Here is a 17,849-nt window from a genome sequence, read left to right on the forward strand (position 1 = left end):
GTCAGTTGCACTTTATACAAAACAGCAGCTTCTCAGTCATGCACCTCCTTGAATTTGTTTGTCTTCCTTTTTTGCTTATTCTTCTTTTGCTAACCCCTGCTTCCCTAGGATTGCTCTTTCTAATAAGGAGCTAAACTATAAAGTGTTTGCCTCATGTTCTCTATCCTAAAGGGTCTGGACTTAGAACTCAAGTCCAGTAAGGAAGCTATTTAATTTCATCAGGAAACAAAAAACGCAGTGGCCTCCTCTAGCTGAAGGAGGAGGTGAAAAAAGCATTTAAAAAAATCCACTGGGATCACTTTGCCCAAGGATATGACTCTGAGTCCCATCCCAGGACGTTTGTATCTCTAGCAGAGAAAAGAATTTTGGTTGAAGGAACTCAGAGGATTTCCTCTGCTTTATGGGTATTTTTCACTGGACTCCACTGCTAGATTTCAGCTCCTATTAGACAGAAAAAAAAAAAAAAAAAAAAAACCTCCTCAGCTAGGTCACCTTAGGGAAAATTACTTCACTTCTCTGAACCTTGGTTTCCTTGCCTGTAAAACAGATTCCAGCCTCTGCATCAGAGGGTTTTTATGAAAATGAAGGCTGTTAGCATTGTCCTCTGTCCAGGACCTAGGACCTTATAAAAATTAATATCTAGAACAAGGTTGGTTTGCTGGGAAAGAAAGAGAAAAAAATGTTGGGAGTCATATACAGGCAACGAGGTGCTTTAATGTAGAAGTGACTTGTATCATTTAAACTCACAAATCTGCCAGAACGATCACATCTACCTCCTTCCTCACCAGAGAAAGCTTGAAGGTACAATCCTACCATGTTTCTGGAAGGCAGGACAGTGGAGAAGGCTTACAAACAGCAGGAATAGCTACATCATTGTTCAGTAAACATCACTCATACTTTCTAGTTGACCCATTATTTTAGCAGAATCTAGTTGATTTTTCCCCCTTTTACTGGATATTAAAAGAAGAGACGGGAAACAGAGTGTGGGAACAGAGGATTCTGCCTCCCAGCCCATGTAGTATTCATTCTCCAGGGGATCTTCCCGACCCAGGAATCAAACCCAGGTCTCCCCCATTCCAGGCAGATTCTTTACCATCTAGCCACCAGAGAAGCCCAATGTAGTATTCCAGCACAGTATTAATGGTCATGCCAACCTACCCATTAACACTTTTATTTCACCTGAAGGTGAAATGCTTCCTTGTGAATACAAATTCAAAGAAAACTCTGCTCAAAGAGGCTAAAGAGATTGCTAGTGACCATAATTACATCTCTTTAGTAAGTCCTGAGGGAATATGGCTTCTAAGTAGGATATGAAAATATGCACATTAATGGCTTCTATGCTAGCTAAAGACAAAAAGGTCTTGTTTCTGAATTAAAAAAAATAGTTTTTAGCTTAAAAGAATAATCTGATTCTAAAACACAGAAGTCTTACTGCTTAAAAGTAGGTGACATTTCAAAAAGCTGCTTCCTCTTTTGATCTCGTTCACTTAAACAGAATTTCTTATCAATGAAACCAGTTGGGCACAAGGAACTTTGACAATTGCAACAAAGTAGATTTTAAAAAATTTTCTTTAGTACGCTTTTTTCATAGATAACTAAGTCCATTTGATTTTTGTATGTCTGGTATATTAGATAGTATCAATATGTAATAAAATATTTTAATTTATTTAAATTTATTTATTTTAATTTATTTTTAATGACAAAAGCATAAATTTTTCTTTTTTCTTTTTTTTTCCACTGTGCTTCAGTGCCTGCAGCCTACTGGCAGAGACCGGGCAATGGTTCAGGGCCGGGTTTGCTCTGAAATGAGACATTATGAGAGGCCCAGGGGGATGAGCCAAAAGCGTGAAATTATGGCAGCCCTTCCAGATATCATCTGGTACAACACACCTATTTTAAAGGTGAGCAAAGTAAGACCCAGAGAAATGAAGTCACAGACTGGACCTCAGAGTCTAAGGCAAAACTGAGGAATACGATCTCTTGCTTCTTGACTGCTGTTGTGGAGGTCTTACTATCATTACACCTCACAGATGACTTCCTAAATTATTTTGTTGGTAGTGATGATGGTGGTATGGATGCCAGAGGGAATTTAAGAATAGGACCTTGATATCCATATTTTCTAAGAATAAAATATGTTTTTGAACAAGAAAATAATGTTACATGGCAATAGAGATTTAGGGATCAAAGACCAGAGAAGAAAACTGAATTTACCAAAGGCAGCCACAAAGCTTAGAGGAATTACTGTCTTTTAAATCTACATTCATCTTGACACTGATTTTCCTATTTTATAGTTGATTATTTAAGAGGCTGTTATAGAAAATGCTTCCAAGGTACAGACTAAATGGAGGTGAAGAATCCTAAGGCTACTGTTTTTAATTTTATAGAAGATGCTTCAAGGAAATTAATGTTTTTCACCGTATTAAAACTATGATAAAAAGAGGTGGATTTAAAAAAAAAATCTCAATAAGAAAGTAATAAATCAGAACTTTTTGGAGCACATTACTTTTTTAGAAGGGCTCCAGAAATGACATTGCATTTCCTCCTGTATCCTCTATCCATTTATGGTCTGGCTGATTCAGGTGCTTCTGAGAAACTGGGGTTGAAAAAAACTACCCAAGCACCTGGGAAGTTATGTCACCTTGTAGTTGAAAGAAACCATTTTAGTGTGTCTGTAGACTGTTCTGGCCTTTGGAACATTCATTTAGCGAGGCCAGGTAAATGTGAGAGGGAGTGGGTACCACACAGCTTCTTACCTAATGTGTTGTAACACTATTCTTATCCCTTACAACTGTCTAAAAGAATTCTTTTTTTAGACTTTCTATGCTAGTTACCCCAAAATAAATATTCTGTGGTAGTGAGTTCCTAAAACTAATTACATGTCACATAAAAATACCATGTGTATTTCAAGTTGGCTATACCTCACTCCTTCTTCTTGCATGGATAGTTTACAGATGTTGCTAGGATTTCCGATTGACTAGTTCCTGCTCTTGTGGGTTGCGAAGTTTTATTTTGATGTTTGTTTTCTTTTCTAAACATGGATGCTAGTACCGTTCATATGTGTATTTTTTTTAACCTATCAGAATCAGAAATGCACTCTGGGGCTGTGTCCTGCCCTCCTCTCTTGCCCTGTGAAATCGTCCTTTCCTACGGCTTTCAAAACCCATTCTCTGCTCATGACCCAGATTTTCTGATCGCCAGTCCAGGCTTCTCTGAACTTTTTGAATCCAAATGCCTATTTGACATCTCCATTGGGATATTTTACAAATGTATCACATTTATCAAACCAAAAAATGAACATTGATGGGAAGGTCAGAAAGGGGATTCAGCTAAGGTTAGGTAGCACCTGCAAGGGTTGGTATATAAGTCTGGTTCATTGTTGTTGCTCTCTTAAGAATGGACCTCCATGAAGGTATTGTCCCTTCACAGTAGAAATGGACAAAAATAAGTAGGAAAAATACTGGTCAGGTGGGTAGGGCATTATATTTATATTTTGAAAGAGATCAAAGCTGACATGAGAATGTGAAATCTCTGACAGTAAGCTACATTCTGTTGGAATATCCATGGAAACTGCTGGTACATTATACAAACACCCCAGCAAATCTCATCATAGCTCCTTTGACTCAGCAAACACACATTTAGTGTCAGGCACTGTGGAGACCTGGAAGCTATAAATATGAATTGGAAAAAAATCTCTGTTTGCAAAGAGTTCATATTTTGTTTACCACAGGGGTCGTGCTATCCCCTAGAAGTTCTGGAAATTTGTGTGGGATTTTCTCTTGTCACAGTTTCTGTGTGCTGCTAGATGCCCCAGTGACCAAGAATAATCCCATGTTCCATGCACTTTCTTGTTCTTGGCTGTGCCATGTGGCATATGGGATCTTAGTTCCCCGATCAGGGACTGAACTTTCAATCCCTGTGTTGGAAGCACAGAGTCTTTACCACCAGACCACCAGGGAAATCCCACACACACTTTCAAATGTCCTACTGATGATGGTATAAGTGATCTAAGCAAAAAAAAAAAATATTTTTCATTATATGAGCCTGGATTCAAACTCCATGTATATATATACACAAACACATGTATATATACACACATGTGTATATAATATAAACACACATGTATATATATGCACACATATGGGCTTCCCAGGTGGCACAGTGGTAAAGAGTCCACCTGTCAATGCAGGAGAAGCAAGAGGCATAGATTTGATCCCTGGGTCGAGAAGATCCTCTGAAGTATGAAATGGCAACCCACTCCAGTACTCTTGCCTGGAAAATTCCATGGACAGAGGAGCCTGGTGGGCTAAAGTCCATGGGGTCGCACACAACTGAGTGACTGAGCGCACACACACACACACACACACACACACACACACATACATATATATGTATACACACACACACATATGTAGACCTATGTGTGTGTGTTGTAAGATTTTTATGCATATTGAATTTTCAAGGAATTTAACAACATAAAATTTGATAGAGGCTTGTGCACGCATGCATGCTAAGTCGCTTCAGCCATGTACGACTCTTTGCCAGGCTGCTCTATCCATGGAAATTCTCCAGGTAAGAATACTAGAGTGGGTTGCCATGCCCTCCTCCAGGGGATCTTCCCAACCCAAGGATTGAACCCGTGTCTCTTAGTCTCCTGCATTGGCAGGTGGGTTCTTTACCACTAGTGCTATCTGGGAAGCCTGAAAGAGGGTTGTATTTTGTTTAAAACTTTAGCGAGATTTGTTCACCATTTCAAAAAAATCACAGCCCAAAGCCAACACCAATCATGGTTTTGAACCCCGTGTGCTCTCGTCTGTTTCTCATGGTCTGTTCATACAGTTCTACATAAAGATGCTAATGTATCATTACTTCATTAAATCTCCTAGTGCGATTATAAATCACTGTCTTTTTATTTCTCCTTCATAGTATAGTTATGCCAGTATATTGATTTGAAAAAATTCTGTATGTAAGTAAAAATATAAGCACCCTCAATTTCATTTCAAGAGAGCCAGGGAGTTGTTACAAAGGATTTATTTAATAAGTGCATGGAAGAAGTCTGATCTGATGGAGAACTATTGCTCCACAAGGTAAGATACACAGATACACTGATAATGTTGGCATCTCTGCTCCACAGTAACAACATCAGGGGCAGCCAGGCATCATTAGGCAAGACTTTGAATAATGTAAACATAATTTTTTTTTAAATAAAATACTCTTTCTCTGCAATATACTTCATCATCCTTTTCTTCGTGGGCTGCAAAGAAGAGACTCAGGTTGAATGAAGTACTTCTGGTCAACGAGATACTGAAGGTAATGCTTCTCACAGAAAGCCTTCATGGAAAGGGAACATGCAGGCAGGGGGGCTGAGGGTTGCTTAGAGGAAGACCCAGCTGGCAAGTGAGTGGATAGGAGGACAAGAATATTTGAGTGTGTTTAGTGCCCCTTTGAGAGACTCTGCAATACCTCTCCTTCTAAACTATGTAGATAAAACATCTGTCACAGAATGCCTTCTTCCCTGACCAGTGGAATCTACAACTGTGGTTTTAACCTAAGAAGTAAAATTAAAGGCAAGATTGAAATTAGGAATTAGAAGTAAAGTTAAAGGCCAGATTGAAATTAGGAATTGTGCTGAGGTTTCATGGGTGATAGAGGCCAAAGAGGTTTCTGGAGACAGAAGTACAGGACTGCTGCAGAGTATATGTTAGATTCTCCTAGAAACTTTAGAGTTATCATTCTCTTAAACAAACAAACAAAAAGGCTAGACAGATACATTTGACCACTGGGGGATGGGAAGGAAACCAAAATAAACATAAGGAGGACCAATGTATCAGGCAGTTGTCCTGAAAAAAAAATTTACTACCTCCAAATGCTTCACCCCACCCCCCACCCCAAGTCCTAGGATCTTAACATTAATTTAGACCTTAGCTTTGAGATGGCCAGTAGCTAGTTCTGGAGCTCCTTGATGGGAAGTTTCAGCCACCAGTGAAAATCTAAGACTAGACCTGGATGTTCCCAAAGCATCAGGAGGCTCCTTCAGCAACCATGAAACAAACGACTTGGTGATGTAACCACCTCACCTTGCAGAGCAGATCTCTAACTACATGAGTGAGCGTTTCAGAAAGCCCATGACTATGGCATTAGTCCTAATGACCACACCCTCTCAGTGCTTGCCTACCAGCATATCCTCTGCTGTCACAAAAAGAATGTAGAATCCTAGTTTGCCTCACAATTTTATCTTTCTCCACTTCTTAAATTTAGGATGCCTTGATTTTACCTCCAAATATGAAACATTTGGAATGTATAATGAGAATAATAAATATTCTATTGCTCCTGCAAGGTAATAGTTGGTGGCCATGTCTCCCCCATCTCTGAGCATCATCAGCACTTGGTTTACATAATTCAGTTGGGTCTAGAATATCGACTAGAAGCCAGTGATAATGTGGAATAGGAACTCTATGTTATGTGTGGCTATCTTGCACGTGTGCATATTATTATCGCTATTTTATAGAAAACTAAAACACAATAGAGATATAAATTGCCCACCATCTTTTATCAAGTAAAATACTGGTATTTGAATTTTGAATTTCGATCCCAAATAACCAAACTCATAACCACTGGACAGCAGCTGCCTTTATAAGGTCTTGGAAGGCAGGATCTTTTATATTCCCAAGTCACCTCATACTTCCCCTTTTGTTATTCTCATTAGACATTCCAATATCTGCTTTCTCCACTTTGCTGTGCTGTCCATGAGGACAAAAAGGGTGTCTATGTTTTCCATTCTATGTCTAGTATCCAGTGGCCTGCCTGGTACAAAGGACTAAATAGCTGTAATGCTTCCAATTCTTAGCACTACCTCTTGGTGTTTCGGAGAAGGCAATGGCACCCCACTCCAGTACTCTTGCCTGGAAAATCCCATGGACGGAGGAGCCTGGTAGGCTGCAGTCCATGGGGTCGCTAAGAGTCGGACACGACTGAGTGACTTCACTTTCACTTTTCCCTTTCATGCACTGGAGAAGGAAATGGCAACCCACTCCAGTGTTCTTGCTTGGAGAATCCCAGGGATGGCGGAGCCTGGTGGGCCGCCTTCTATGGGGTCGCACAGAGTCGAACACGACTGAAGTGACTTAGCATCTTGGTGTTTATGAAAGGGCATCTGGACCCTTCATGTGTAACTACAAAGTATCTTTTCTCAATTATTTATAAAATAAAATCAATCTCAGAAGCTACAGAGGGAGAGGGAACGCATTCCTATTTAAAGTATTTACTAGGTTCAAGACACAATAAAAGGTTTCTCTTTTGGTAATGCTGTAACATCTGCAGTTAGTATTATCTACATACATATCTACATCCTTATACAGACAAGATATCAAAACATTTGTCTACTTATTATTTTGGAACACTTAGAATACTGGAGTGAGTAGGTAGCCATTCCCTTCTCCAGGGGATCTTCCTGACCCAGGGATCAAAACCAGGTCTCCTGCATTGCACGCAGATTCTTTACCATCTGAGCCACCAGTGAAAAGTGAAAGTGAAGTTGCTCAGTCATGTCCGACTCTTTGCGACGCCATGGACTGTAGCATACCAGGCTCCTCTGTCCATGGGATTTTCCAGGCAAGAGTACTGGAATGGATTGCCATTTCCTTCTCCAGAGGATTTTCCTGACCCAGGGATCGAACCTGGGTCTCTCACATTGCAGGCAGATGCTTTACCGTCTGAGCCACCAGGGAAGCCCATTATTAAGTATACATATTATTTAATGGAAATTCTGAAATTTAAAAGTTACTGATAATATGTTTATTATTAATCAAATCTTTGACAGCATACAAAAGGCTAGGAAGAATAAAAGTGTCCCCATATTAATAGAAGAATTATTTATACTAGCCAAAACCTAGAATGATTAAGTCACTTGTGGTGTAGCCATGCAATAGAATATTATACAGCGCTGAAAATGGATGGGCATTTGTACATACAATACTGGAGATGATCTCACAGTATAACCTTAAGTGATAGCAGCCAGACACAAAAAGTACATAAAGTTCATTTACTCATGGATGGCATTATAAGTCAGAATGTTGATTCTTCTGGCCATGACTGTCGTGGTGATAGGGATGAAGCCCAGGAAGCTTCTGGGGTGCTGGTAATGTGGTAGTGTCTAAGCTGGGTGCTGGCTTACAAGTATTCACTTTGGTAAACTTAATTAGGTTCTTATGATTTGTGCAGTTCTTTATATGTGTCCTTTTTAAATAAGGGTTCACTTTTTTAAAAGTTATCCATATTAGTGAAGTTATATTATATATATAATATACACTCACATATATACAAATACATATATACACATATATGTATACATAGTATATATACATAAGATTAGCTTACTTAAGTGTGACCTCTTATTAATCTACTTTTCCTTTAGTGACTTTGCTATTTGTTTACTTATTAATGTGTGTGTATCCCAGGATCTAATTGGAGGACTTCCTAGCCTTCCATTCATTCACTCTTAGTGGGTTGTATATTCACATTCAAGCAGTTATTGCAACTTTCAAAACACATATGTGGCTTAAATATGGATTTTCCTGTCCTTTCATGAATATCTGATTCATATCTCAATGCAGTCTACACTTTAGTGACATAAAGGAAATAAGTCATTGGTCATAGAATAATCTACATAGAAATCTTGTTAACTTGATTGGTCAAAATGTAAATTTAAGTAAAAGAAGCTAAAAATTACAGACATTCCTTTCTTTTCCAAATTTCCTTTCTTTTTCCAAATTTAAAATAACTTTTAGCCCTATTGAGTGCAGAACCTCAAATACTTAAATCTATTTTATAACCTAATTAACATTATCTCACCAGTATTTTCCACATTACATTGAAATTGAAATGTCCCATTTTAATAATAAAATGTTATTAAAATGTTAAATTGCACAATAAGAAATATGTGTGTATGTATGATCTTTTCTCTGGTGCCAATTATTCAAAATTTCCTACAATATTTGCTTAAGTGGCAAATAAGCCTAATGATGTCATATTCGCTGCATCCAAATTTTATTCTAATTACAGTAGTTTTAAGAATTATTATTCTTAGTATTAAGAATAATCTCCCAAATTACTTTGATACTATTATTACCGCTAATAATAATAATAATAAGGATGCCCAAGTTAAGCAAAGATGGTATGGAGCCATCTGAGATGAAGAAAGCCAATAAATAAAATGGATAAAAAATCATTCCAATAAAAATGGTCCAGAGCTCTTCTTCATAAACCTAGCAGGAACTTTTCAGTGTAAAGGGACACCCTAGGAGAAGCACAATCAGCTCGAAAGAGGTCTCCTGTTCCAACCTGACCCCAGATCTCTCCTGGGAAAAGAGCAAGTTGAGCTTTGTCCCCGTCAACCCGCGGGCAGGTCGGGAGACCAGAAGGCGAGCAGCCTCCGCGGGCGCCCAGAGCACCGCTGCCGGCGTCCCGGGCCAGGAACTTACCACGAGCGCGCAGTACAGCAACTTGTTCATTGTGGTCCCCGGGAAACCTCAGGCGCTCGGAGGCGGCGGCTGCGGGGCGAGCGCTACGGTGCGTCTCGGCCGCCAGTGCACTCATCACTTTATATATAGTGTCCCGGCAACAGGAAGTATCGGCTTGGCTTTGATCATTCATTCCCTATCTGGACCAAACTTTGCACCTTTCTTTTTTAGGAACCCTGGGCGGGAGTTGGGCGAGGGGCTGGCGGGGGGGGGGGGGGGGGGGCGGGGAGACGGACGGGAGGGGGAGGTGCCAAACGCTCCAGGGTTAACACTTTCAGAGCCAGGGCGGAAAGAAGTGGCACGAGAGGTGGGAGTAGGGTCTGGGGCGGGGATGTCTGGCCCCTGGGAGGCGAAAAAAAAAAAGCTGCAGAACAAGGCAGCTGCTGTCTCCGTGCGGCTCTGAGGTTTCCTGGCCCCTTCCCGCCAGCGGCCGGCCTCCTGGCAGCCGCGACCGGTGGTGGGAGGACTGGGCGCACGCTGGGCAGTCGCTGTGCTGGGCTCCTCCACCCTGAGCGTTGGATCCAGCCAAGATCTCGGCGCAGCCTGCAGTGCGTCCCAGACACTACACCCGACTCTCGTCTGACCCACTTCTCAGGGGTTCTGAGATCCCCAGTGACAAGTATTCTCATTCACGCACTGCGCTCGGAGGCTCTTCTGGGAGTTTGCAGTCATTAATATCCAAGGTTGCACAGATGGAGAAGAAACTTCTCTAACTTATGTCTGGTTCGAAAGCCGATGCCTTTTCCCACTCACTTTTTGTTGCCTGGGGTAGTTCCAGCCAGAGAGAATCAGCAGAGGACAAACTTCTTGCTGAAGGGCAAGAAAAACACCGTAGGATTCCTCGCTATACTGAACTGAACTGAACTGAACTGATAGTCTTTATCAACACCATCATCATCCAAAGGTTATTGGTACCTACTGAACTTCTGAAGTTGCCTCTTCCAAGTCTTTCCATTGCCCCCAAGCTTTTCGTGGAAGCTGGCTCCACCTAAAGGGTTCTTGGCTCCCCCATCCACTCCCACCAGCTGCTTTTGTGCGAGTTGGACCACATGACTTCTAAAGTGTAGACCCCTTCTGAGGTCCTGCAGTTTGCTGATTTGTTCTTAGGTTACCACCAGAACTCTTTGCTTACAGAGGCTGAAAAAAAAAAAAAAAAAAATCACTGCAAAGCCAGCCTCCCCATTAGAGCCAAGTGCTCAATAGTTGTCTCCTGAGAAGGTCAGTTTCTGCTTTTCACCAGAGTTCATGGAGAGGGAGATGAAGGTGATTCTCTCTGGCTCAAAGTATCCCCACACAACAAAAAGTGGCCCCTAGGGGCAAGTATTACCAGCAGGGATCAAAGTATCTGCACTTTCAAACCAACATCTTTCCACCAGAAGGTCAAAGTGGATCTGTAGACAGAGTAGAAAATATTTAGAGGGAACAAATTCTACTCTTCTGCTCTGACTGTGAATTACAGAAGACAGAGTGTCTTACTCAGCTTTCTCTCTCCACAGCATGATGGTTTCTTAAGTGAACTAGTTAGTGAGTGAACAAAGGTCAGTGAGGACGGACCAAATGGTTTAACTCCAGCCCTGCCCCTCAGCTTCTGAACTTCAGCGTTGACATCCACAGTCTGAGCTACTAGCACGTAGACTGACCATGGGACTCAGGTAAATTTGAATGTTAGTTGTAAAATACTAAGTAAATGGCTGTATTATTATCTTTATGAGGTAATGCCTACCTGGGATACTACCTGAAGGCATTTTTCTTGAATGTTGTATAATGCCACATGTAGGAGTTAAACTCTGGAGAAAACTGATCAAAGATTGAGTCCTGCAGTGTTAACCCTGGGAAAGTGTTTATGACTCTCTCATCTATGAGTTAAAAATAGCAGTTATTACAGAAATGTGGCATGGGACAAATGAAAGCATTTTTTAAAGTAATGCATAAATTAGATTAGTAATGCATAAATGAGATTAATCACTAACCATGAGCAGTCAATAAGTAAATGCATATAAGATAACCTAGCACATTGCCTGGATGGGAAATGTTTACTAAATTATAGCTATGATTGTTCACAGGGAGTACATATAAGATACCAGGCTTTAGAGCCAGACTGACTCCTAGACTTGAACCCCAGATCTTCTGCACTCTGGTTCTATTACCTCAGGCACATTTTAACTAACCTATTTGTGTTTCTGTTTGATTTCTTTATTGGTATAGTGACAATAAAAATCATACCACCCTCAGAGGGATTAAATCAGCTAAATGTGTAAAATGCTCATCATACTATTTAACATGTAATAAGTGTTCACTAAGTCTAGCTATTATTGTTATACTTATCTGAGGTGCTCTTAGGGACATTTATATAAGCGCTAGGTGAGTCTGGACTCTAAGCTCCTGGGAGCAGGAATCATATATTTTCTTATGATATTTCTTGAAACTTTTAGCTTAGCTCCACATCTGGCCTCCCTATAACTATTTGATAAATAATGGTAATAGAGGTGGTGGTGGTGGTTGGTATGTGTGTGTATGTTGGGGGAGGGAGGAGAAGAAGTGTAATTAGCTGTCATCGTGAGAAAAGCCAGGGCCCCATTTTTATAGAGTCACAGAGTAGACAGTGTATTGACTGTGCCTTTCGTGACCTGACCATGGGCTGTTTATTAATCACCCACTGACAGGAAACAGACACTCTGAGTTTGCAGTCACGTCATTTGTTGTATTCCTGGAGCAGTCTGGCTGTCCCCCTGGCTCTTCCCATGGGCCCCACTACAGTGAGCAGCAGGCCCCAAACACTTGGAGGCTGGAGCCCATCTTAAGTCTAGACTGGACGGGACCCGGGGATTCAGAACTAAATCCACAGGGTGATGTCTGAACACTTGCTTGGCAGACAGACTGCATCCATCTTCCCATGACAGATCCTTCATTGGCAGGGGCCAAGGGTGACATGAAACAGAGTGTCTGGTAAATTTGACCTTCTGTTTCTGGTCACCAGAAATGTGCGATGCTGACTGTAGGTGACACCTCATCAGATAGCCATCATCTTCTCTTTCCTGAACTGTTCTGTTTGGTCCCACGTTGAATACATTTTCATTGCACACATTTCTGACTGTCCCTGCTTCCATTTCAGCCATTGGTATGGCTTAAAGAAATGGTGTCTGAATATTGGGAACCCCCTTGAGAAAAACACTTCCTCTCTTTAACACAGCAGCAAAGCACCTGATATATGAGGCCATTTATAATCATCGTTATAACAGAAATGCCTGAAACTCAGGACAGGGATTGATTTGGTCCTTTGGGAGACAAGACAAACTAGTGGGTTCTCTAGAGACTGATTGAATGCCTAGGACATCTGATACATAAGCTCCCACACATAGAAACTGGAAACACAAGTTCTGAGGTTGTGTATGGGAAAGGTTATTAGTAGAAGAAGAAGAACTCATTCCTTGTTGTTTCACTGTTACTGAATCTTTTTCTGGTTTCATAGGAGATGGAACAGAAAGAGGAGAAATATGTAGTTAGCCTATTGATTTTATTTTATTGATGTTTGCCCATTTCTTCATTAACAAACACAATTTTAATTATTAATGTTCTAGACAAAACATTAATTTTAGCTATTAATGTTTTATTACTGGACTGGATTGTCATGCCCTCCTCCAGGAGATCTTCCTAACCATGACAATCAACTCTAGTATTCTTGCCTGGAGAATTCCATGGACAGAGAAGCCTGGTTACAGTCCATAGGGCTACAGCCCATAGGGCTACAGTCCATAGGGTTGCAAAGAGTCAGATACAACTGAAGCAGCTAAGCACAGCACATTAATGTTTTAAGGTGTTACAGGCTCTGTGTGAAAATGGGTATGTACTTGCTTTAAAAATAGTGTACAAGGGAAGTCTGGTCAAAGTTATGTAGCAGCCTGGATAGGAGAGGAGTTTGGAGGAGAATGGATGCCTGTATATGTGTGGCTGAGTCCCTTTGCTGTCCACCTGAAACTGTCATTAACATTGCTCATTGGCTATACTGTAATACAAAATAAAAAGTTTAAAAAAATAGCATCCAGAAAAGGCAAGGTTATATATAGCTGAAGCACTTTCTGCTTGAGTAGGTCACCCATTTCTTAAAGATCTGAAAGTATTAGACCAGGAGTCAATAAGGGCTAGTTACAGTTTCCCACTCAGTAGTAGTATGAGTCCAACATTGTCAGTCATTTGTTAAAATAACCCTTTCATTGAAAGCTGGTATGAATCAATCACACAAATATATAAATATTCAAATCGGTAAGTACATGGAAAGAAGTAACTTAACAATAGGAGCTACTGGGCCAGTATGATTGTAAGCCACATCTCACGTATGTTAACTAGCAGTGAGAAGATAGCCCTTGGACAGGGAGAACAATGTGTCTGCAGACCTTGAGGTAAGAGGAAGTGAGGTGTGATTTCCAGGAGCTAGAGGAAGCTGGGTATGGCAGAGATCAAGATGTTGCCTGGGCTGGAAGAGGCTGCAAAGGCGAGTGGACAGTCGTCAGGCTGCAAAGTGTAATTGATTCTAATCTTCCTCCAAACACTGATAGGAAGCACTGGAAGGTTTAAGCGTGAGAGTGACATGATCATTATAGCTTCTGTGGGGTGGAAATTCTCTGACCTTCACCCTGCCAACCTCAGGGTCATAGGTCCAAGCATAGTGCACAAGAGAAAGCCTTCTTAAACTAAGAAAATCACAGCATAAATTGAAAAGTATTTTTATTAACTTAATTAAGTTTAAGCTTTTTTAAATGCCTGCCTGTGGTAAAAATTTAAATAGTATTAATACGTATACCATGGAGGGTAAATTTCCATTTTGCTTCAGACCTCCACTGCCCATTTATAGAAGCTTCTACTATCAATGATTTTTATATGATTGTTCAGGTCATGTAAAAACACATATTTACGAAGATATCCTGTTGTTGCGCTAATGGTAAAGAATCTGCCTGCCATTGCAGGAGACACAAGAGACGTGGGTTTGATCCCTCGATCTGAAAGGTCCCCTGGAGAAGGGAATGGCAACCCACTCCAGTATTCTTGACTGGAGTTTCCCATGGACAGGGAACTCTGCCTGGCAGCCTACAGTCCATGGGGTCACAAAAGAGTCAGACACGACTGAGCAACTAAACAACAACAAATCCTTAATATTAATCTCACCACTTTGTGTGTGTTTGGGGCAAGAAGGAGTACCTAAAATAAGTGACTACTGCTTTCTATAACACATGTCATGTAGCATTGGAGGGAGCACTTTAAGTGGGAAGTCTGGTCTTTCAAGCTCTATAAAGAAAGCTACCTCATTTATGATTCATGGCTCAGCAACTTCTGCTAGCCCTCCAAGAGAAGTGCAAGGTGGGAAATTTGTCTTAGTCAGCTCGGGCTGCCCTATCAAAATACCGTAGACTGGGTGGCTTTAACAGTAGACATTTACTTCTCACAGTTTTGGAGACTGAAAGTTTGAGATTGAGGTTGAGGTGAGTTTGAGATTGAGATTGAGTTTGAGTTTGAGATTTTGGTGAGACCTTTTTTTCTGGCTTTCAGGTGATCAGCATCTCGCTGTGTGCAAGCACGACCTCTTCTCTGTGTGTGTTCAGAGGGAGAGAAGTCTCTCTTCCTATTTTTATGAGGTTAGCAGTTCTATAGATTCCACCTTTATGACCTAGTTTAAACTTGTTTCCCTCCTAGAAGCCCTATCTCCAAATAGAGTTGCATTGAGTGTTAGGAGTTCAAGATATGAATTTAAGGGGGAACACAGTTCAATGCATAGCAGCATATTTCTATTCCCCTCTTTTAGAGTGTATACTGCTGCTAAGTTGCTTCAGTTGTGTCCGACTCTGTGCGACCCCATAGACGGCAGCCCACCAGGCTCCCCTGTCCCTGGGATTCTCCAGGCAAGAACACTGGAGTGGGTTGCCGTTTCCTTCTCCTTTAGAGTGTATAAGCTCATGCTTAATTTTCAAGGGAATTTAGACTTTTGCAGTACTTGCTAGAGTGCTCGATAAATGTCATGAATATAGAACTGTAAAGTCATATTTTTTTCTTACCCTCAAATTTCTTTTTGCCTCCTTTTCTGAATTCTCTTTCTCCTACTCAAGTTAAGAAAATAACTTCCGTAGTTCAGGCAGTTTCACTTTATGTCTGTATTTCCTTCTGAAACACATCACCTGATTGCAGATTCTGGTTTCCCTGACTGAATGAGGTTGGCAAGATACTATCAGGGGAAAATTTTGTCCATTCTTTGATAAAGGTTCATAATAGAGGGAATTCCCTGGTGGTCCAGTGGCTAAGTCTCCGTGCTCCCAATGCAGGGGCCCTGGGTTCGATCCCTGGTCAGGGAACTAGATCCCACATGCCACAACTAAGAGTTCACATATTGAAACTAAAAGTCTCATATGCTGCAACTAAGCCCTGGTGCAGCAAAATAAATGAGTTTTTGAAAAAGTTCTTAATAGATGAGCTGAATTACGTTACATAGCATAGCATACCCTGCCTCTTAAACAAAGAAAAACATAAGTCAAGCCTTTCTGCACATGCGACACCCATCACAATTTTCTCTTTGAAATTATTGTCAAGGATGGTGCCCAATTTATGGTAACTCTCAGTGGGGAAGTTGGGGGAAAAGAAAAAGGCATTTCAGTAGACCAAAATATGGTGTCTGTTATTCCTTTGCAGCTAGAGGAAGAGACATACCTGTGTGCCAATACTTCCAGTTACTTCACCCAGGGTTTCCTGAAACCTAGATACCATCTAGTGTCTACTCCGGCCTACGAAATGGGTTTCCTAATTAAACGGGGATGTACATCCAAACAACCACTCACCTGAAGGCTTCTGAACAAATACATGTGATATCTTCCTATCAAAAGAATGTTAGAAAATACAGCATGCCTACACAGTTTGCTCTTCTAAGGTCCTTCAAGAAATTTGGTCATCTCTAGTGTCAGTTCAAAGATTCTCCCCCTCTCCCAACCCCCCATGCATTTTGTTTGCACCTGGCAAATGAAAATAAGATAAGAATCCTTAGAACTATTTTCTTAGTAGTCAATTAGGTGCTTCTGCCTGGGAAAGTCCCCTCCTTTAACTAAAACAAACTTTTATAAACAAAGATTTTGATGTAATAATTTTCAGAGAAACTAACCTGCAAGAGAGAATTGCTTCCTGAAAGGAGAGTTTACCTAGAAAAGGCTTAGCCTAAAGGAATATCTTTAAGTGACTGTTAAGCTAAAGAGGGAAATTAAGTTGTTTAATATCCAGCTGAAGGGACACTATTAATGTAACAAGTTTCAGTACAAATAAAGTACTTTATCATTTATTTATTTAACAAATAAGTGATAAAGTATTTAATACCTAGTGGGTACCAGATGCTGTACCCCCAATATAGACAGAAATAGTTAACCACACTTCTGAAGCTTTCAGTCAGGTTGGGGAGAGAGAGTAGTGAAATAAACTGGGAAATAAACTCTTTGAATGTGATAAGCCGGTTTCAGAAAGTGATAAGAGGGTTGAAGTCCATAATACAAGTTAGCATAATGGCGCTTGCCTGGAAAGGGGCTACATTAGCTGAGTTTCTTGAGGAAAAGCTCTTTAAAGAAGCAACTTCTTTTATTCATTTATTTTTTAATTGGAAATCATTGCTTTACCATATGCTGGTTTCTGCTGTACAATGTGAATGAATCATAATTATATATATATATATATATATATATATATATAAAAGCATGCATATGCATGCTGAGTCTGTTCAGTCATGCCCGACTCTTTGCAACCCCATGGACTGTAGCCAGCCCACCTCCTCTGTCCATAGGATTCATCAGGGAAGAATACTGGAATGGATGGCCTTGCCCTCCTCCAGGGGATCTTCCAGACCAAAAGATTGAACCCACATCTCTTTATGTCTACCTGCATTGGCAGGCATGTTCTTTACAACTGGTGCTACCTGGGAAGCATCCCTCCTTTTTGAGCCTGCCTGCCCACTCCCATCCCACCTCTCCAGGTCATCGCAAGATGCCAGGCTGGGCTCCCTGTGTTATATAGCAGCCTCTCACTACTTGTCTATTTTAGTTACACATGACAGAGTGTATATGTCAATGCTACTTTCTCAATTTGTCCTACCCTCTCCTTCCCCCACTGTTTCCACACGTCCATTCTCTATATCTGTGTCACCATTCCTTCCCTGCAGATAGGTTCATCAGCATCATTTTTCTAGATTCCATATATATATGCATTAATATATGATAATTGTTTTTCTCCTTCTGACTTACTTCACTATGTATAATAGCTCTAGGTTCACCCACCTCATTGGAACTGACTCAAACTCATTCCTTTTATAGCTGAGTA

At 40.8% G+C, this 17,849-nt stretch overlaps 2 protein-coding genes across 22 annotated transcripts in view; one reads left to right on the forward strand and one right to left on the reverse strand.

Annotated features, from left to right (window-relative positions):
- The window catches only part of TNFRSF11B (TNF receptor superfamily member 11b), a 28,264-nt gene extending 18,607 nt beyond the window's left edge, over positions 1-9,657 (reverse strand). The window contains exon 1 of the mRNA XM_081505277.1: positions 9,477-9,657. Coding sequence (XP_081361403.1) covers positions 9,477-9,506 — 30 coding nt within the window. The 5' untranslated portion in view covers positions 9,507-9,657. The remainder of the gene's footprint in view (positions 1-9,476) is intronic.
- The window catches only part of COLEC10 (collectin subfamily member 10), a 484,235-nt gene that overhangs the window by 310,429 nt on the left and 155,957 nt on the right, over positions 1-17,849 (forward strand). For 6 of the 21 annotated variants that reach the window (XR_014058044.1, XR_014058041.1, XR_014058043.1 and 3 more), the window contains one exon: positions 1,749-3,051. The exons of 3 other annotated variants lie outside the window; for them this stretch is intronic. Coding sequence is in view for 4 of the 18 variants with exons in the window: in XM_081505278.1 (XP_081361404.1) it covers positions 11,157-11,167 (11 nt within the window). In the remaining 14 variants the exon portion in view is untranslated. Of the gene's footprint in view, positions 1-1,748; positions 3,052-11,011; positions 11,168-17,849 lie in introns of those variants that run through there. 12 more of the 21 variants (XM_081505285.1, XM_081505292.1, XM_081505294.1 and 9 more) reach the window with 3 other exon arrangements.

This window comes from Giraffa tippelskirchi, chromosome 6 (genome assembly GCF_054371585.1).
Source record: "Giraffa tippelskirchi isolate mGirTip1 chromosome 6, T2T-mGirTip1v1.2.pri, whole genome shotgun sequence".
Lineage (NCBI taxonomy): Eukaryota > Metazoa > Chordata > Mammalia > Artiodactyla > Giraffidae > Giraffa > Giraffa tippelskirchi.